The sequence below is a fragment of the Quercus robur genome, chromosome 11 (genome assembly GCF_932294415.1).
Source record: "Quercus robur chromosome 11, dhQueRobu3.1, whole genome shotgun sequence".
Taxonomy (NCBI): Eukaryota; Viridiplantae; Streptophyta; class Magnoliopsida; order Fagales; family Fagaceae; genus Quercus; species Quercus robur.
In genome coordinates, this window is record NC_065544.1 from 24,716,389 (window position 1) to 24,738,666 (window position 22,278).

Here is a 22,278-nt window from a genome sequence, read left to right on the forward strand (position 1 = left end):
TTGTTATAATAACACAATAAATTTCACAATATTTTCACAATTATTGAGGTGTCAATTTCTTATAAGTCAAAATAAAATAATAAAATATGAAATTGTGATCAACCACAATTGAAGGAGATTTGGAAGTAGTGATTAACTCCCTTCGAAGCAAAGAAGCCTCGTTCTCTTCGTTTGGCCACTCTCTGGTGTCAGCAAAATCCATGCTTGGTTCAAGAACTTGCATTAATTTCTCCCATGTGCGTAGAAGTGGTAATAAAATAGCTCATAACCTAGCTAGACATGCAAAAAATGTCAGAGGTTTGTCAGTGTGGGTGGAGGATGTTCCACCACACTTAGTTGATGTACTCTTTGCCGAACCTGGCTGATTTTATAATAGCAGTGGTATTCATTCTCAAAATAAATAAATAAATAAATGAAAATTAATGTTTTGTGAAAATGTTGTGACACTTGTTAGGCGAATGTGTAAAAGTTACAGTTTGTTCAATATGTACCTTTTTTTTTTTTTTTTTTTTTTTTTTCAATCATCGATTTGTGCTCTTTTTTCTACTAACTATATAAGAAGAGGCAATGCCTCTACAGTACCCCTTTTGGTGTAATGAACCATTTTTTTTCCCCAAGTTTTGAACAGTTGCTATAGTGCCACTTTGGTTTGTTCAAGTGGCACTGTAGCTACAACTTTTTTTTTTTTTTAGTCTTCCGTTTGTACTTTTATTTTCCTTTTAAATATTTATAAGAACTCGCATATATATATTGTTATACGGACACAAAAAATTTCTCAATATTTTCACAATTATTGAGGTGTCAATTTCTTATAAATCAAAATAAAATAATAAAATATAAAACTGTGACCAACTACAATTGAAAATAATTTTTTTGTGAAAATGTTGTGACACTTGTTGGGTGAATGTGTAAAAGTTACAGTACTTTTGGTTTGTTCAATATGTATGTTCATCACTTCTTTTTTTTTACTTTTTCCCAGTCATCGATTTGTGCTAATTTTTTTTTTCTATATATAAAAAGAGCGAATAAGCTCATGAATAGTGTTATGAATAGTATTTTTGGTTTAGTGACTTGCCTTTTTCCTCCTTTTTTTTCCTTCAAGTTCACCAACTCGGTTTGAGCTTGTTTTTTTTCTTTTAGAAGATTTTTATATGTTTACTTTCTACTTGTGATGTAAGTTTACATTGTATACACACAAAAAGTAGCAAAAATTATATTCATTTGCAAAAAAAAAAAAAAAAAAAAAAAATTGTAAAATTTTTGCAAATGTGTACAACATTTGTCAATTTGTATGTGTTTACAATATAAATTTACATTGTAAGTGTAATGTATATTTCTATATATATATATATATATATATATATATATAAAAAGAGTGAATGGGAAAAGTTACAGTAATTTTGCTAAAGTAGTTATGGTTTGTTTAACTTTTTGACTTTTTTTTTTTTTTTTTTTTTTTTTTAAATGCATAAAGTTGTAGTATATTTGCTATATTATTTTTGGTTTATCCACAATAATTTTCATAACACTTTCATAACAAATCAAATACAGTAAATTGTTATTGATTCTAATTTAAACTTACCAATGAAACTATTTTTTTGCCCACCAATAACAACTTGTATTAACCTACTACTTATGATTTGTTGTGAAAATGTTATAGACATAATGTTTTTTTTTGTGTGAAAAATGTTAAGATATCTTGATGTTGTCACAATATTTTCAAAACTACTGAACTGTCAATTCTTTACAAGTTAAAATAAAATATAACAAAGTTATAAAGGTATTATGAAAATGTTGCATCATTCTGTTGTGTTTTTAGAAATTTTTTGTTGGTTTAATCAACTTTGTTAAGCCAAAATTCACTATTCCACATACAATTTTTTTAAGTTGATTTTTTGTATTTTTTTTCTTTACACATTATTTTAAGTAAAAACACATAATTTTGTACGCAAAAACAAAAACAAAAATTTAGGAAAAAAACATTTTTCATCCTTTATGTTTGGGGTAGTTTACAATTCTTCCTTAAACTTTAAAATCATGCAATTTTTCCCTTAATATTTTGAAAAACAACAAATATGTCATATTGTTATTCTCTCAGTTAAACCCTAATGAAAGCTTATGATTCTTAAAATATTTTATTGTGTAATGTCTAAATTACTCTTGCTAAATTTTAACATCCTAGAAATTTTCTTTACATATTTTGAGTTTTAAATGATAAAAATTCTTAGAAAGTTAGAATGATAATATTCAATGACACAAGTCTTTTGTTATCTTTTTTATTTATTTTTTATTTTAAAATTCCTAGCAAAACTCAATTGTTTATTGTTGGAAGATGATGATATTCGTTATCATTCTTAGAAGTTTTTAGAGAATAGATATATTGTCTTTAGCAAGTAGGTACTAAAAAACTATTATAGTTAAATAAATATTTATATGTTAAATAGCTACCCTAACTTTGTGGTTGATCAAAATTCTTAAACGAATGAGATTGACTTTTTTCGATATAATTATCAAAATTCTTAAAATTAAAGTCTCTTTTGATTAATGTAAATCTCTATATACTTTAAAAATCAAATGATTTATATCTTTGTTTTATAATACAAATAAAATCTAGAATTGACCTTAATTACTACAGTACTTTTTTTCCACAGCAAGCACGTACCTTGCACGTGCTGCCCTGACTAGTATAAAGAAGAAGGATGAAATGAAAATGAAAGATTTATTTATTTTTGATAATTTAATAGTTATATAATAAGGGAAGGAAAATTTGAACTCTTGATTTCTTGGAGATGCTCTCAATTGGCTTAGACCATCCCAAATTGGCAAACCCTCCATATTTTCAAAACCCTAAATTATGTCTTGAAAGATTAGAAAATTTAATTTGGGAGGAAATCTTATCTTGAGGGATAAGATATTGATTAATTTTAGCAGAAATCGATCTTCAATCTTCTCCCCTTTGAAATCCTTTAAAAAGTCTCCCTCTAGAATCCTCTACGATAGTACATGTAGGCTGAGGGACTAAACCTTAATGGCTGCGGGTTATACTTTCTACAATAATTTATGTTTTCTCTGAGCTCCACATTAATGCATATGTCCACAAGGACCATGCTTGATTTACCAACTGTGAATTTCTAATTCTTTTGTATTTTTCATTGGCCAAAAAGGAATTTATACTTTTCATCTGACATCGAGGTTGGGAAAAGATTCATTCTTGAAACATACTTAATTTTTTTTTTTTTTTTTGAGAAGATCATTTTGAAGAATTTGTTACTTGGATTTCACTTTAATTCTACTATAATATGGTGGAAAGGGGTGTTTATCATGGGACAAATTCATATGTAATTTAATGTAAGTTGTTCTATTTTTTATTTTTACAAGATAGGTAGATAATGAAAGATGGGGAGGTGGGGATCAAATTACAAACATGAACATCACAAAGAATATCATTAGGATTGAATTATTATAATTAAATCCCATGATTTTTAATATATTTATTGTGATTTATCGTTTGTAAATTTTAGCACCTAATTAAAAGAAGAAGAAAAAAATCAGTTATGGATTAAAGAGTGTTAAGGACTCTTTTTTTGGCCCATATGGCATTACTTCATTGGCAACCCATGCCACATCAACATATTATTGATTTTTTGGGTAAATCTCTTTAAAGCCCAAAATAAGCTCATATCTCATTCAACTATATGAATTGGGCTCATATGACCCGTGAGATCCTTACTTCAAGAGGTGGATTCATGATCCAATTTCCTTTTTGTCAATTGGGATCATAACCTATGATATCATCAACATCAACATATGGATTTGTCTTAAGCAATGAATCAAAACTCATGGCCTATATTACCTCTCTTACACTCATGGCAAGCGGCTTCTTCAACAAGAACTCATATTTACACAAAATGACAACAAAACCCAAGGTACATTATATCATCTTTGGCTTATGATCCAAGCTCATAAGTCTCTTTGAGGAAACTTTGGGAGTCGTGGTTTGGAGGGCCAAGAGGTATGTTCAGTAAAGCTCCAGCGGTTTAAAATTGATAAAAGAGACATGTTGCTTGGCATGTCTTCTCCAACTCCCTGAACTCTCACGAGTCCGTGTGTAGCGGGTAACATATGGTAAGCATCTCTTATCACATAACACTTAAAATGATAAAATTTCCCATTGCCCTTTTCCTAAAACTTAATATTCATCATGTGACAAATACTCAATATCTTTAACCATCTAACTACTGAGAAAATAATTGTTCATTCAATCCCTAGCTGTTGCTATACAAATTTAGAAACTTCATTATTTTATTCTACATAAACTACATTACTTCTTTTAGCTAAAATCCAACTCAACACATGGCCTAATCTGATTGGCAATCTTTAATATCCAACTATATACAAAATATACATGATATCATTGATACCCAGCTGTTGTTTGCCACAATCAGACCATATATTTCTCTATACCAGTTGCCAGAGCAGAGCATTAAATACTCTACTTGCTTACCAAGATTATGTCACAACACAATGAGACCTTAACTAGATCTCTAAAGTTTCATTAACTTTCAACCAACCATTCTATTACTTACTAAAAATGTGTTGTAATGGAACCTTGCACAAAAAACACAAACACCTGAAAAAGGAAACATTTCCAACAGAACCCTAGCAGTGTATTCAGTACTTGACACCTGGCTGGGAGTGATATCATCAGCCATTTAATGCTGAAATCCCAGTAGTCAACTGCTATACCCAAAATAGCAAGATACCCATGAAAGAGATCTTACCATTTTCAGCCAAATCCATGAAATGACCTCTCCAGCAGTCTGAAATCACCCAATTGACTTCATCTGCTTCTGCCCAAAGCAACAGCTGTCTTATGATAGCTGTCACAGCTTTTTCTAACAGCTGGGACAGCTTTTTCAGAACAGATATAACAGCTAACCCAACAACCTGAGCATAACTGATTTTTTCACATTTGGCTAAAACCAAAACCAACTAAAGAAACTACATTTTTCTTGCTAAAATACCTTCCTTTTCTGCTACTCTTTCCCCAACAACTCTTACCTAAAATAACAAGAACACCTTAAAGCTAAACATACCATTTTTGGCCAAATCTTAAGATGGATTTTCTGAAAATTCATTGCTATTTGGGACAGATTTTGGCTGATATTTTTTACTAAGTACCCCTTTAAACTCTCTAAAGGGGACCCTTCATCAACACCTAAAAGGGGGGACATGGATGGAGAAGAAGAACTCCCTCATAAACTTCTCTCTCCCTCTAATGATCTTAAAAAGGTCTTAATCAAGTTCTAAGCTTCTGAGTTTTTTTAGTTTCTAAATTAGAAACTAAACTCTCCAGCCCTTAACCCATAAATGCCCTTCATAAGCCCTCATACATCCTCCAGCAGAAAATTCCAGCAACTTTGCTAAACACACTACAACACTATTACTCTCTTATTCTCATTATCTCACTCTCCATATTCTGAAAATACGTATATCTTGCTGCCCATATCTCTAAACATCTCTTTCTTCATTTCTATTACACAATCTCATATACACTTACTACACCATTACATTTAACACACCACAACTCTTCTAAACTCCACTCTTATACTCTCTCACTCTGAAATCCTACTGTTTCGCTGCCCATAAACACATCTCTATACTTTTTTCTTACAAAATATTTCCTCTTGGAAAGCGATCTCTACTACTTCTCCAGCAAAAGATCCTAGAAGTAAATCCCAGCAACATGGCTAAACACACTACAACACTATTACCGCTCTTATACTCATTCTTTCACTCTCCATATTCAAAAAATACACCTATCTTGTTGCTCTTATCTCCAAATACCTAAACACATCTCCATACTCTTCTCTTACAAGATCTTTCCTCTTTACAACTTCTCCAGCGGTTGTAATCTCACATTTTTACTATCTTTAATCTCCATATCTCTCATACTTCCATATATCATATATATCACAAATACTATATCTCACAAAGCATCTATATCTTTTACCATCTACACACTTCTCAAGAGATATCAAACACTCATACTAAAAGCCTTTCTCATAGAAGACATGAACTTCTATTACTAAAACCCTTCTCCTAGAAGACACCAAGATCTTATATCAAAGCCCTTCTCTTAGAAGGCACAACTACTTATTACAAAAGCCCTTCTCTTAGAAGGCACAAATTACATCTTACAAAAACTCTTCCCATGGAAGGCAACACTATTCATAACTTCACAACAATTAAAAAAGCATTGTCAAAGGGGAAACTCATTCAAGTGTATGATAAGAGGGACAAGCTTAACCAGCTCCTACACACAGCTGGATATACTCTCTCTCCCTCCAGTTGCACCCATTTTTTCTCTTCAATCACGAAGTTATCATTGCAAATTGTCTCTCTACTGTTGGAGTCATTCTGCTGGAATTCTATTAGCTCACTGATGCTGCACAGCTGAGGTTGCAAACCATCAGAAATAAGTGATTATGCTTTCATATCTTTAAATTTGCTTCATTGAGTACATAATTACTTCACGTTTAAATACATATTACTTTATTTCCACTACTATTACAATTATTAACCAAGGCTTAAACTCATTTAAATGCATGATAAGAGGGGCAAGCTTAACTAGCCTCTACTGTTGGCATTCTGTTGGAATCCTATCAGCTCACTGATGCTACACAGCTGGAGCTATAAACCATACAAAGATAAGTGACTTTGCTTCCGTATCTTTAAATTTACATCATTGAATACATGATTACTTTACCTCTAAATAAATACTACTTTGTTTTAACTGTTGTTACAACTACTAATCAAAACTATCATATCAAACGCATATTGTATATTTATTCGACTATTATCATGATTCTTAGACTTTGGATTTAATGGTTTTGTAGGTTTAAAAATACACCGGTAACCATTGGACCATGTGGCCCAATGTTGAGTTCCGAATGCAACTCCCCGAGCAGAACCCGGGCCTAGTAAGGTCATCCCTCCAATGGACCACAAGTGGCTAGGCAACCGAAAAAGCCCCCAAACAAAGAGTAATGAGTTGACAAGAATACTGGGCTTATCTCGTAAAATTGGTATAACTTCCAGTTTAATTGTTGAATTATGGGTAGTTTGTGATGGTTTATCATTGGCTTGGAAATTGGGGTATGGAACTTTAGAAATAGATTCTTTACAATTACGAGTTTGTTTACTAAATGGGACTTTTCATGTGCTTCCCTCTCTCAATGCCCTAATTTTTAATTTTTTTTGTTGTTGTTGTTGATAAACTGCAATAAAAATTGGAAGACCATTCAAGTACAATAGTACGTGTATGTATGAAGAAGCAAGCCTATCTCACTGCTCTAATTTCTAATTGCAGGACCATTCCAGTACATATATGTATAAGAAGCAAATAAATGTGCTAACGTTTTGGCAAATTAGGGAACCACACTTTTCCAAGAGTTGTGCTAGGACTACCGAAAATGGCACAACTTTGTGCCATAACTCATCATGTGGCGAGTTGTGGCACAAAGTTGTGCCATTTTCGGTGATCCCAGTATTTTCCCTTTTCCAAACTTTTTGTTTGCACCAAACTTAGGCAAGTTGTGGCACAAAGTTGTGCAATTTTCGGTGGTCTCAGTATTTTTCCCTTTTCCAAACTTTTTGTTTGCACCAAACTTATTGCCCTCCCCTATGTAATTTGTGTATATATGGGAAGTCCTGGTTACCTTCTAGGCTAGTAGACTTCACCTAGAGTTGTTTAATATGTATTAAAGGAGTATTAATGTACTCTTACGAGAGAGAGTGGTAAAAGAAAGAATTAAAAAATAAAGAAAGAATATTTCAATAAAGTGGTAAAAAATAGGGTATTTAATGTTGGGTATATTGTAAAATGTGGTGTTAAAATAGATAAAGTAAATTTTGTCATATTTACACTTTTTTCTTCAAAAACTGTCTACATCAGTCTATTTAAAACACTGTAGATTTTAATTTTTGCTACAGTAACTGTGTAAATATACACGGTTATTGCAACTTTGTATTTTATTTTTTTAATAATTTTTTCTCTCACTTCTCACATCAGATTCTCTCTCTTCTCCTGGAGCTCTCTTCCTTATCTATCTTCTCTTAAATCCCAGCAAAATGCTCTACAAATTCATCAAATCCATTAAACAAATCCTAGATCTAGATCTCAAACTCATTAAACCCATATGGCTTTCCTAAATCTAGATCTCAAGCTCACTAAACTCATATACAAAACCATATCATCAAATCCATATACAAATCCATGTGCATCATCAAAGAAGAAGAAGAAGAAGAAGATGATGATGATGAGAGGTCAAGCCATTGAGGTTTTGTGGGGTCAAGAGAGAAGAGAGCTAAGAGATGAGGGAGAACATGATGGTCAAGAGAGATGAGAGAGAATGTGAGAACAAATAAAGGTAAAAATAGTAATAATAAATGAATAAAATGATTATTTAAATAAAATGGGGTGTATAATAGATAATCAAACGTTGGTATTTATAAAAGTGATTGTATAAAATAGAAAATGTAGGTTTTTATACTAAAATAAACAAAAGTATTTAGACAAATCGATGTGAATACTCTTAACCATCGAAATACTAATGCTTTAACAGTAACTACTAAATGAAATTCCAAGACCAGAATTTTGTAGTTTTCTCCTCCCCCATTCTACCTTTGGGTGTTTTGTAATGGATAATTCCACGATGACTGGTTCTTGCCTTGTTTCGCTTTCTTAGTTTTATTATAATTCCTTGTTTTGTAGTGGTATTACAAAAAGTTAATTTATTTTACCACATCACTTTACAAAACACTCAATATCAATGATTTTTTTTTTTTTAGCATTCAACACATTAAAATTATATAAATAATATAATAAAATAATATATCCACTACAATAAACAACAACCATAATCACAACCAAAAGGAAATAATCATTATAATAATAAGAGGACAAATAAAAAATATTTTTTTAGTATAACAATTGGCTGTGCATTGTAACTCGAGCAAAAATTATACCTTTAGCTCCACTAATGCAGCCCTATTACTTATATTTTTTTTATATTAGTTGTTAAATCTGGCAATATGACAATTTGACACCACCAATATTAATGCTATAATTAAAATTGCAATTAATCCTCAAAATAGAGTAATAATTAGAAATTACAATCCTCAAAATAGAGCAATAATTATTAGTAGTAATTAACCAAGTTATGCTTGTGCTATACAAAATGGCACAACTTGTGACATCACGTGACCAATTGTGAATGATAAAAGAGTATTATGTAAAAGCGAGATGGGAGATAAATGGATGCTACGCCGTACAACTTGTGCCACAGTGTAAGTTGTGCCACAAATTGTGCAACTTTTTACGTGGCACAATGCTACATGAAAATAGGAAATCTGGCCAATCCCTTTATCTCCCACCATCCGTTAAAATTTGCAAATTCAATGAGCTACAGCAGCTAGTTTGGAATATACTAGGAGTGCTTTTATAGGTAGGGTTCACTGTTGTTGTTATTCTTCCTCTTCTCTTACCTCATAGTGCTTCTACAGTTCTGCTTACTTTTCCTTCTATGAGGTGGGTTGGTTTCAGATTCCTGGCTAAATTTGGCGATGTTCCGCTTTTTTTATTCTTCTATACAAAACCCATCTTTCCCTTCTTTTCCTTTGTCTTTTCTCTTCACAGTACAAACCTTCTCTCTCTCTCCATTATCACTGCAAGACTTGTTGAAGATCTGCTAAATTAATCGAAATTTTGTGTGAAGGTTTGCTTCGATTTTATTTTATTTTTCCTTCGTTTTTTAGATGAGCAAGTGCAGTTTGATTTCTCATATTTTTATAAGATCTTTTTTTTTTATGAAGTTTTTATAAAATCTTTTTATTTATTTATTTATTTCTAGTTTAATCTGATACATTGAGTTCGAGTTTGCGTTTGTGTACAGGGCCTACAGGCTAATTGTTATTTTGTTATTTATTTATTTTTTTGATGAATGCTTTCTTCTTCTTCTTTTTTTTTTTTTTTTTTTTTGTTTTTTTTTGTTTTTGTTTTTGTTTTTGTTATTTTGTTCATGATTTACATTCCAGCTTAATTAATTCCCCATTCTCTATCTTTGATCTGATACTTAATTATTCCCTACAAGTATAAATAGATTTCATTTTTATTTTTACCATCTGAAACCCATAACATTGAGTCATTTATTTTCGTACTATATATTCTCGATCTACATATATATATCACATTTGGTACCTCTCTGCATGAAGTTTTCTATTTAAAGAGAGTTTCTATTTCTATAATACTAGTTTAGACTGATAATTTGGTTCGATGTAACGGGTGTGTGATCAGTTATCAGGGAAAATGACGAGGAGGAAAATTCAGATTAAGAAGATCGACAACGCGACGGCAAGGCTGGTGACTTTCTCAAAGAGGAGGAGGGGGCTTTTTAAGAAAGCTTTTGAGCTCTCAACTCTCTGCGATGCTGATATTGCTCTCATGGTCTTTTCTGCAACTGGAAAGCTCTTTGAGTACGCCAGCTCAAGGTTTCAATCTCTTGTCTCATACATATTTCTACTTATAGAAAAACCCTTTTCCTATTTATAGAATAATATGTCATTGTCCATTCCTTGATCGATTTTTTTCATGCATTCACTATGATTTTATCATTTCTAAGGCGAGAGAGAGAGAAGATGAGAGACCCAGCTGCTCAAAATAATGAGATTCTAAGAAAAAGGCTGAACAAATCAGAAGTGATTGAAAAATTGTACCATGTAACATCAAATAAAGAAAAAAAAAGTACTATAAAATCTTATGGTTACTGCCGAAGAAGAAAAAATATGAATTCTTTTGGAAAAAAGAAAGTGAAGTGATTGAAAAATTGTACTATGTAGCATCAAATAAAGAAAAAAAAAGAACTATAAAATCTTATGTTACTGCCAAAAGAAAAAAAAAAAAAAAGAAGAGAGAGAGACTTTAATATCACCTAGAAGGGTTTAACGTATGTTGCTGCTACTTATTTATTTATTTTTTTTTTTGGGGGGGGGTGGGAGACTTGTTTTGAAGTTCTACTAGCCGGTTATTGTGTCTTGTAATATTGCTAATCTAACATTTTATTTTTCTTAAGTTTTAGAGTTGCATCTACTTAGTGTAAAGCCTCAATTAGCTGCCTCAACTCTTCCTTTAATGCCTAATGGTCTTTGTGCTTTTGCACTTCCACCTCTTTGAATCCTCTTTTGTTATCCTGACTAATCTATTCACAGCATTTCTGTAATGATTTCTTCATAAAATATCAAGCAAAATTATATGACTCAAACTTAGGAGCAAAGTTTGGGATTATAATTTTTTATGTAGAGTAACATATGCCAATTTGAACACTTTTTTTTTTATGTATATATAAAACCTAATGCTAGAGATTCCAACACAAAAATGAGGGATGTTATTATATATTAATTTAAACTAGGTACGTAACAAGCCCAACCTCACCATCCAATCTCTTTTGATAAACAATTTTCAGTAAACAAACTTCAAAAGAAGTAGACAAAGAGCTTCGAGCAACTTTATAAGGATGGAAATGCGAAGTGGACTGTACATGCTTTAAAAGACAAATCTTTATCGTGAAACACCAAAAAAAAATGTTGTCTTATCAATATCCTTAATTTATGCAATTTCTTTATTATTGACCTCTTCAATAGGTCTGATCTCGTTAAATAACCCTTCTCACTATCTTCTATAGTCATATGTACATATTAATATCAACTTAGTTGTATTGTTATTCTACTTACAAACAACATCATTAGCCTTGCATTTTGAGTGTACGACGAAAGTTCAAAGGGTGTGCAATTTATTATATTGAGATTGTCAAGTTTTCTTGATTGAGAAGAAAGAAACAAATTATTCTACTCTATGTGAAATATATAAGCAATACTGTGATGACAACAACAACAATAGCTAAGCCTTACTCTCAAAATTTTAGGGTCAGTTAATAAACTAGTTAGGGCTAACAACATATATTCTCTTCTGTAATACTATTTATTTGAAGCCATGATCTTCATTACTTCTTTAAGTGACATGTTCTGTTTTTACTACTTTTATTAATGTTATTTTTGTTTCCTATATCTTTTTTTATCTCCTAAACTTGTATCATACTCTTTCTTATCAGTTCATTAATCGTTTTTCTTTGAATATGATGAAACTATCTCAAGTGACTCTCTCTTATCTTTTCAACAACAAGGGCCACCCTTATCTTTAAGAAGATATTCTCATTTCGAATCCTATGTTTCCTTGTATTGTCATATATCCTTATTAATATTCTCATATCAATTATACTCATTTTTTGAATATATTTTTTTTTAGCAGCCTAATTTTAGAACTATAGAGTATAGTTAGTCTTATAGGTGAAGTAAATTATTATAATAAATTTGCAATATTAAAATTTGGAAATGTGTCCAATAGTCGTAAATGCAAAATAGAGACCTTCCAAATTATGTTTTAGAATCTGATTGTCCAAAAGAGACATTATTTTAGCTGTTTGCATATTTCTTTGTCCACGTGGCATACATATTACATGTCTCCTAAATCAAAAACACTGATCTCCCTCCCAATGAGCCTCCTAGAGCGGAAACATTAATCTCCAATAAGCGTCTAGTGCTGTCACGCCCCAAACCCAAAATGGTCCAAAGCGTGAGGGAAGAACCATTAAAGGCGAGAACGTAGGAGAATTTTTTATTCTTTTTTTCCTTCTATTCCTCTCCTCAACACATGATAAGAATAAATAACCATACTAAATTCTTCATATTACAAGTCAAAGCTCTATAATACAATGACAAACAATAACTCAAGTCAGTGCCTCCAAAATGCATGAATATATTTCAAAGCTCCAAATGGATAACATAAAACCACAATCCCTTTTAGAATACACAACCTCAACATTGAAATTAGGCCTACAAAGCCTAAGGCTAACAGATCTCAAGTATCTAACCTCCAATAGAATTGATTATGATCTCGTTGAAATTTGCAAGATTGAGTCATTAACCATTAATGGCCCAAGTCTCCCAATTTAATATAGCACGCCAATCACCACCAATAAATTAAGCTCCATGCTCGACGTGTAGCTAATTTATCTGAAAAACTGTTGGAGATTGGAATGAGCTAAAGCCTAGTAAGTAGCATAATTAATGGGGGTGGGGGAAATGCAAGTTTCATGATTATAAACAGTTTGCAAAACATGTTTTAGTTTGGGAAATTGCTAACTGAATACTGCAAGATCATTTTTTAGTAATAATGTAACAAGAATGATTAAATGGTGAAACACAATTTCTCAAAGTAAATACCATGAAACCATATATTATAATCTGTGAGCACTAACAATACAATTTCCAAAGCCATAAAATTTAACATACGGTAATTTTATCACAAATATACCATACTACCACATAGACCGGTCAGGGGATCTACCTATTTACAACTGGCATGATATTGTCCTCTCTGGTATGCAAACTCTTGGTTCTATGGACAGCAACCTCACCCATACCCTCAAGGTTTTTCTCTCCCCCCATGGGCAGCAGAGAGAGCGCGTCAAATAGGGCCTCTCTTGCATGTGGTCTCTTGGCCCCATGGGCAGCAGCTTCACCGACACACAATTAAGAAACCTCTTCCCCCCATGGGCAACAGGGAAGAACACGTCATCCAAAGTAAAAGGGCACTGACTTGGATTTGATTCCATTCTCACAAAAAATACGGAGACCAAATTGGGTGATCACCGGGAAATCACACATGGCATGGTGTTAAAACCACATAAACTCACAGGTTACATTACTTTGAAATACATAGTTCATATCCAAGTAGTTTCAGAAAACCTTAAATAATCTAACTTCTACAAAGTTTGTAAGGTTTTTAACTTTATTCTTGTCAAAATATTTTCTAACAATTTCCCACATAACAAGACAAGATAAGCATCTTTAAATTTTCTAATATACCATAACATCCAAGATTTCCTTATCAAAGATTAAATAAAATATGCTCATTTTTCTATATCAACAACTCATGTATTTCTCCAAATGCAATACCAAATATGATGTACTTTTCATATATAATAATATATAATAGGGTCACGACACAATAATTTTAAGAAAACATATATCCATATATAATTTTCCAAAATGTGTTTGACCCAAAAACAACATTTATAAAACATGGTTATTTTCCAAAAATCCCATTAAAAGCTACTTACCTCGGAAGGCCAACCAATTTTACCTCAATCGGGCACCACAAAATCAACTAATCCAGTCACTAGGTCCACCACCAAGAATATCGGAACCTAGAAACACAATGATCAAACCTATCAATAACAAGGCCTTTCACAAAGTACCATCACACTTACCTCCATAAATCGTAACAATACCCTAAAATCAAACCAAAGGCCCTAAAGTCTAGCTTGCCCATCCTAAGACAAGTACCCTTCCCAAGTAAGAACCAAACAAGCATCCAAGAAACTCATAGTGCTGATACAACCAAAACATTTTAAATTCATTTCCGCAATAACGTGCATCATAAGATAATATGGCATACTCATGAATCTCTTTGGGTACTAAGTAATACATATAAGCTAAAGATAAGATCAACCAAGGTTTGGGATTAATTCCACAATTTCTCAGCGTTTTAGTCTTACTTTCAGATTCAGTACATAACAAGGCAGCCATTTGTAAAAATTGTTTGGTCAATGAAAAGTTATCCGATTAATTCAAAACTTTAAGGGAACATTCCCCTATATGTATACAATGTACCACAAAAATTCAGCCCAAAACGATTTTTTTGTAATTTATAAAAAATAATGCATTGCGGCTGACTCAAATCTGTCATGACAGCTTTAGAAAATTGCTATAGTTGTAAGACTAGCCCAAATTATTTGAGAATTCACTCACATTAAAACCACCAGATTTAAAGCATATTAAGAACAAGGAATCAAACCCAAAATCTCATATAAACAACTTATCAAACAATAGTTATGCAAAAAAAAGAAAGCACATGCTCACACTCCAATTTCAGAAATCCAAAGTTAACACTCTTCCAAAAATAAACCTCAAACTTCCACAAAATCAACTCATACGGTTTGCTCAAGGAAACCCAAGTTTTTAACCATGGAGAAACCCCAATTGATCATCATTTGTAAGAGCCCTTAACCATTTAACAAATAAATCCACCAAATCAAAAACCCACGTACTCAATCACATGTATACCACTCATGTAGTTTAGATTAGAAAGAAATCTCAGAAAAACTTGAAAAGCTACCAAACAATTAAGAGTTTTACCTTTAAAGCTTTGAGAGAATGGAGCGTATGGGGTTTCTAATGGGGTTCTCCGGTGAAATGCGCCAAAAGTGGTGGTGGATGGCTGGTTTACCAGTGAGGGAGTGAGAGAACTAGAGGGTGTATGTGTGTGGGCTTCGGTGGCTGAGTGAGATAGGAAAATAGAGAAATGAAAGAAGGGGCATACGTATGGTGATAAGAGAAGGGTCATGCTAACGAGTGCTTTTAGGACACTGGTTAAGAATCCAGTTAAAGAAAGTTTTGACATCACTTTTATGGGAAATGAAAAAAGCTGTCAAAACATTAATTACTTTTTTTTCTTTTCCCATAAAAACTTTCTTTAATTGAATTATTAACCAGTGTCCTAAGGGCACTCATTAGCATTTCCCATAAGAGAAAGGGGCTGTGTTGATGGGAGCATTGTGGACCACTTGTTCCAAAATATCTTGGGATCAAAATTACAACTTTACCCTTAAAGTTTCTCCCATATTTAAATTGGCCCATTCCAAACTTAACTAAATACTATCACATGCCCAAATATTCAAAACTCCTCCATAAAATAGTTAACCACACTGATTAAAAAAAAGACCAATTTAGATATTATTCTCATTGGAAAAATTTCTTTAAAAAAATATTTGGGGTGTTACAAGTGCTACCCTTAGTAATGCGATTTCTAATATGTACTGCATCATTACCATAGGAAAACTCCTTATACACTAATAGACCTCATCATCACTATATCTAAAGGGGATCAGGGAAAAAAATAATCTTTTTGAACACTAGCACACTCGATTACACTAGAATCAAGTTCAGTTTGTCACCCACATTGAAGGAAATGCTTGTTGATTGATAATTTGAGAAAAAGGAAGGTGTGGATTTTGGATTGGTGCTACATGTGCAAGAGTAATGGTGAATCGATTGACCATCTCTTCCTTCACTGTCCTGTTGCTATGGATCTATGGTCTATGGTTTTGGGTTTATTTGGAGTATCTTGGGTTATGCCTCATACTGTTTTGGGGTTGTTAGGGTGTTAGCAAGGTAGCTTTGATCGTCATCGAAATGGTTATATATGGTCCATTGTTCCTTATGGCTGAATCTGGTGTCTTTGGAGGGAGAGAAATAGTCGTTGTTATGAAGATATTGAGCGATCTATTCCGGACCTCAAGCTTTTCTTTTTCGAACATTCCTTATGGCTTAATGTTTCTTGTAATTGATTATATAACTAAGATAGAGCTAAACTACCGTGCACTCTTGGCGCAATGGTTACTCCACAAACATAAGTGTTTGTGGGGTGTGGGGAGCAAGGTTCGGAGTTCAAGTCTGTAGAAGGAAACTTCATACACATATACACTTAGATTAAACTAGAATATAATTTCTATCTTATATATAAAAAATAAATAAAAAAAAAAAAGGAAGAAGAAGAAGAAGAAGAAGAAGAAGAAGATAGAGCTAATAAACGTCCAATATTTAATTCAACATGCGTCCGTACAAAACACACTAACCCAATCCAATCTAGATAATCCGGGGTATTAGTATCACACTAATTCTATTACATTACTCCTTGCACAACTAATACTACCCTTTTTTTCAACTATAATATTTTTGAAATTATTTTGACGCACTATCTTCATTATATTTTTAGCAATTCTTGTAGAGAATTTTTATTCAACGTATTATACCTACCTTTGTTAAAACACTCAAATAGATAGCAGTCAATGTCTTCATTACATAATATTAAAATGCTACAATATGTTATTTATTATCACTCACATCGATTCTGTAACCATATCAAACAAAATGGAGATTGTACAAACTAACACTTTCTGCATACGTTTTTCATTGCTGTAATAGTGCAAAGCTCTTCCTTATGGATGTAGATTTTATTCTTCTATGAGATTTTACCTGCAAGCTGTAATTTTTAATTGTTGTAACATCTAAATGCAATAGCTAGAACCAAATCAAAAAAGTTTTAAGTCATTTTATTTGATGTTTGTAAATAAGAAATTAATGTACCCCTTGTGTCAATCAATATAAATAATTTGTGGGTTCATATAAATGTTCACCTTTTATAGTTTGCAATTAGAAGTTTGTGTATAGTTTGTGTCAATATCATTTGTGGTTCACATTTTAATTGAGAACGCAGTTAGCCTGGATACAACAGCAAATATGCAAACATGAGATAAATAATTCTTCAGTCACCAGCTCAAATTTCCTTTTCTTAGATTTGAGTCAGAAATAGCAGTATTTTATAGTAGTTTATAAGTTCATCCTCATATTCATTTTATTAAAATTAGAGAGAGAGAAAATAATTGAATGGGCTATCCTTTTGTTGTATGAAGTATGCAGCAGGTAATTGAAAGACATAATCTACACTCGGATAATCTTGGAAAAATGGACCAACCATCTCCTGAGTTGCAGGTATGATGTTTTGAACTTTTTAAGTTGGTGAATAAGTCATGCAGGTAAAAGGTCATAAGAAACAGATCAGTATTTCAATATAATCTTTTTTGAATCTACAAGAAGTTCCTTTAATTCCTAAGGATAAATTTGAAGTCCGCTAGAAAAAAAAAATTTGAAAAAAACCATAGAAATTTTATTAATGAAATTTTGAATTACCTTGATGGTTGCATATAAATAGGCAAGTAGATCCTAAAATACCCTAATTGGTTTCAAGCAAAAAACTAGGCTAGAAATATTAAAAATTTCCAAAAAAGTCAAAATTATAAATAAAATCCTAAAAACTCTAGGAAACGTCCCAAAATAGAGGAGATCTTATTCTGAATTTTAAATTACGAGTTATATAAAAAAGTAATAATTATCATAAACAACAAAAATTAATGACTAACGAATGCCTAAATGAAAGAATTTGACCAAAGAGTGGCATAGGCCATAGCCATATCTTAAAACTACCATCCAACAACAAAAAATCTTTAGTCCCAAATTTTTTGCAGTCAATTATGGATCCTTAACAATATATTAGGATTTGCCACGTGTTTTTCCTTCATTCTATTCCATCCGAATATGTAGTGTCTATTACTTACTTACATTACTAGTCCTTTTTAACTAATTGTACCAATGTTATTCTTGGTTTTCATTTACCGTTTTTCCATTACCTTAACTTAAATTAACTTCCTCTTTTATGCTGGTGCATTAATTGCTCTCATTTGAACATGACCAAATCTCAAGTCACTCTCCCTCGGCTTTTCATCAATAGGGCCACTCCTAACTTTAAGCGGATTATCTCATTTTGAAACTTATCTTTACATATATTTCCATGTATCCATCTTTGTATTCCAATTGTTTCAATTTAATATTGATGCAGTAAAATTTTATCATTGTCATAAGCAAAAATTATCTAGATTATTTCTTAATCCATTCTCATTAAAATTTCATAACAATTTTGAAACTTACATTTTATTGAAATTTTACCACCATAAGAAAAGATAGGAACATTTTTTTGAAACACGTAGACTACTTGTGGCACTCCCAAAATGATGGCCCTAACATTTAGGGCAGCATTAAATTTCTTATTGAAAGCTGGATTGGAATTGTGTACATATTTTAGAACAATAGATATATTAAAAGTGCTCACATCACATGATAAAAAAGTGTTCATGAACGGAAATTCTTTATGTTAGCTTGAGAACAGTACCTCCTACACCATGTTGAGCAAGGAAATTGAGGAGAAAACACGTGAACTGAGGTATGCAACTTGCATACCTTGCTATCAACTTGTTACTGTAAAGACATGCACATACCACACTAAATTAATGTTGAGAAATGTGTACACCTAACAGGACGATTAAGGGAGAAAAGCTCCATGGAATGGATATAGAAGAATTACAGAAACTAGAGAAAGTGCTTGAAGTAGGCCTGAGCCGTGTTCTAGAAACAAAGGTTTGTCTTTGTGTTATCTCTGTTTGCTATAATGCTTGTGGAGTGTTGAAATTTATCTATATTCTCTTAATATCAGAAACCTTTTTGTCTTTCAGGGTGAAAGATTTCTGGAAGAGATCACTGTCCTTCAGCGAAAGGTAATGTTCCGAACTTTAAATTTGTGCAAGACATTTCACAGAATTATTATAATTTTGGGAATGGGTTTCCGGAATAGATCAGTGCCCTTAAGCAAAAGGTCATATAGTTTCAACGAAAAATATCTTTGCTTTAGTGATGAGCCGCTCCATAATCAATGCTATCATGGTAAAATATTGAAATAGTAGGTGAAAAGAAAGAGACAAAGAGAAGGTAAGAGAGAAAGAACCCAAGGATTTTATTATTATTATTATTATTATTTTTTGCAGAGGAACACAAGAAATTAAAGTGGTTTGATCTTAGAGGCCTACATTAGCAGTAGAAAGTCTTAAGCACATCTTTACCATTGAATTATGTGTATTACAATGTTTTTATTGAAGGGAATTAATAGTAGACTAACTCCATGTTAACCCTAGGAATACATTAATATAGTTAGGACTGTGTTAGGACTACAATAATATAATATAAGCTTCTGCACTAAATCCATATTGTTAGTAAATGTGAGTAAATAGTTTTAAATTATGAGTTAGTTGTAGAACAAACTATTTTATCATCCAAAATGAATTGTGTTGATGCAATTTGGTACATTTCATAAAAAATATAGCTGAGAAGTCTTGGATTTGTAAAACTTTTTCAGCCTTTTGCCAAGGTCTTTGTATGTACACTCCGTAGAGAAAGGAATTCACATGGCAAGCAACCACCATTGAACCTTTAGTTGAAATTATTGTCCTCATAATTTCAGAACTGAATGTTAAATTGTTTATCCTATATAACCTGACTTAAAACAATTTTGATTGCCCCATAAAAGGGTATCAATTTCTTATGATGGACCTTTATAAGAAGTTTGGTACATATTGTATTTTGTGTTTAAGGCTAAGATGTCTTAATAATTTTCTGTGCATCTTATTCTTTTAATGCAGGGAGCCCAATTGATGGCAGAAAACCAACGATTAAAACAGGTAATAGGTCTCTCTCTTTCTTTTTTCGTTATTTTGTTTTCTATTTTTCCCCCTTTCTATTTCAGTCATAAACAATGTCTCTTCCACATATGGAGAATATGTTTAGCACTCAAACACATGTACTTGAACAAGGTCAGTCATCTGAGTCAATCAGTAATATTTGCAACTCATCTGATCCTCCTCAAGACAATGACAGTTTAGACACTTCTCTCAAGTTGGGGTAAGTTTGTAAAATTCCATTGTTTTCTCTTCTTCTCTTTGTTTTTTTTTTTTTTTTTTTTGGGGGGGGGGTCGTTTCTGGATGAAGTATGAAATAAGATTCGGGATTCAATCCAAGTATATTTACATCAAACCTCAATATTTAGGGGCCTTATATTTACTAAAGCATGTAGTTGTGGTTCAATAGAGGAACTTGACCAAACTAAGAAATCTGTCCTGAGGTTTAATTATTTCTCAGGATTTAGCATTACAATAAGTACTAACGTACTATATGTTGGAAATAAAACAAAAAATTGATGGGCCTTTCCTCTCTTACTCTTATAGACACTCACACACTACTTAGCATCACAAATTAAATAAAGGGAGAGAGAGTGGAGAGGGAAGAGTTAGAACACTTTAATATTTTGTATTTCTCTTCAACTCTTGCATAGAACTTGACGGATGAATAGGTATATATAGTACACCATCCAACTTCTAACTTCCACTACATTTGTTTTTTTTACTCTTACATTCATAAATCCCACACATAACTTCAATAAACCTCCCACTACATTTCACTTATGAAACTTCCACTTATTTATGAAAGGTTAATTAAAAAGAAGTTTAACTTCTAACATTCCCCCTGAAACTTGTTTTCTTGATTACTCCAAGTAAGGCTTGTAGCTTGTTGAATGTGTCATACTTGAGTGGTTAAGTTAGTATATCTGCAACTTGATCATGTGACTTCACAAACTCAAGATGAACTTCCTTTCTTGCAATACATTCTCGAATAAAATGATACCTTGTGTCGATGTGTTTGTTTCGGTCATGAAAGACTGGATTCTTTGCAAGAGCTAGTGTTGATTTATTGTCCACAAATATCTTCATAGCTTCATCTTGCAACATCTGCAACTCCTTTAACAAATTTCTAAGCCAAATTGCAGGACAAACACTGGAGTTAGCAACAACATACTCAACTTCACAAGTGGAAAGCATCACAATTGGCTGCTTCTTGGACGTCCACGTAAATGCAATATCACCCATATAGAATACAAAACCAGTAGTACTCTTTCTATCATTGGTGTCTTCGGCCCAATCACTATCACTATAGCCAACAAGTTTAAAATCTTTAGAGGGTGAATACAATAGTCCATAATCCAGTGTACCTTTTAAATAGCGAAGAATTCTCTTGGCATTCTTCAAATGAGTCATCGTCAGTGCTTCCATGTAACGATTAACTAGTACAACGCCAAAAAGAATGTTTGGTCTTGTGCATGTTAGATACCTGAGACTTTCAACCAAACTCTTGAAGAATGTTAGATTAACCTTCTCTTTATCGTCGTGCTTTGATAACTTCACTCCACATTCTACAGGGGTGCTAACTGGATTGGAAATTAACATCTCAAACTTCTTGAGAATATCCTCTGCATAACCTTCTTGGGAAATAAAAATCCCATCCTCCATCTGCTTCACTTCAATGCCTAGATAATAGGCCATAAGTCCAATATCTATCATTTCAAACTCCTAAGTCATTGCTTTCTTGAAGTCTTCAAACATACTTGGATTGTTGCCTGTAAAAATCAAATCATCTACATACAAACAAATAATTAAAATATCTCCATTTTTATGCACCTTACAATAAAGCGCATGTTCATGTGGGCATTTAGAAAACCCATTAACTTGGAAATATTTTTCAATTCTACTATTCCAAGCTCTTGGTACCTGTTTTAGGCCATATAGAGCTTTCTTAAACTTCAAAACTTTATCTTCTTGCCCC

At 32.3% G+C, this 22,278-nt stretch overlaps 3 protein-coding genes across 6 annotated transcripts in view; all 3 read left to right on the plus strand.

The window, feature by feature from the left end:
• Positions 1-22,278, plus strand: part of LOC126705329 (MADS-box protein SVP-like) — a 151,523-nt gene that overhangs the window by 116,260 nt on the left and 12,985 nt on the right. The window lies entirely within an intron of this gene.
• LOC126705325 (MADS-box protein SVP-like) overlaps positions 1-22,278 on the plus strand; it is a 95,216-nt gene that overhangs the window by 44,745 nt on the left and 28,193 nt on the right. The gene's annotated exons all lie outside the window — the stretch shown is intronic.
• On the plus strand, positions 9,371-22,129 carry LOC126705331 (MADS-box protein SVP-like). 4 transcript variants are annotated; one of them, XM_050404255.1, is made up of 10 exons: positions 9,375-9,509; positions 9,701-9,779; positions 10,358-10,551; positions 17,652-17,730; positions 18,951-19,015; positions 19,110-19,209; positions 19,305-19,346; positions 20,265-20,303; positions 20,399-20,523; positions 21,446-22,128. In XM_050404255.1, exons 3-10 carry the CDS (start codon positions 10,370-10,372, stop codon positions 21,639-21,641), a joined length of 828 nt encoding a protein of 275 aa, XP_050260212.1. In that variant the 5' UTR covers positions 9,375-9,509; positions 9,701-9,779; positions 10,358-10,369; the 3' UTR covers positions 21,642-22,128. The 4 variants fall into 4 exon arrangements, with proteins under 4 accessions (XP_050260214.1, XP_050260212.1, XP_050260213.1 ...); XM_050404257.1 differs by lacking the exon at positions 9,701-9,779 and having other exon boundaries at positions 9,371-9,509; positions 21,446-22,129; XM_050404256.1 differs by lacking the exon at positions 9,701-9,779 and having other exon boundaries at positions 9,400-9,592; positions 21,446-22,129.

Coding starts and splice junctions, on each gene's coding strand:
- LOC126705331 (XM_050404257.1), top strand. CDS start 10,370: ATGACGAGGAGGAAAATTCAGATTAAGAAGATCGACAACGCGACGGCA. Junction 10,552..17,651: donor TTTGAGTACGCCAGCTCAAG/GTTTCAATCTCT, acceptor TGTTGTATGAAG/TATGCAGCAGGTAATTGAAA. Junction 19,347..20,264: donor TCACTGTCCTTCAGCGAAAG/GTAATGTTCCGA, acceptor CTTTTAATGCAG/GGAGCCCAATTGATGGCAGA.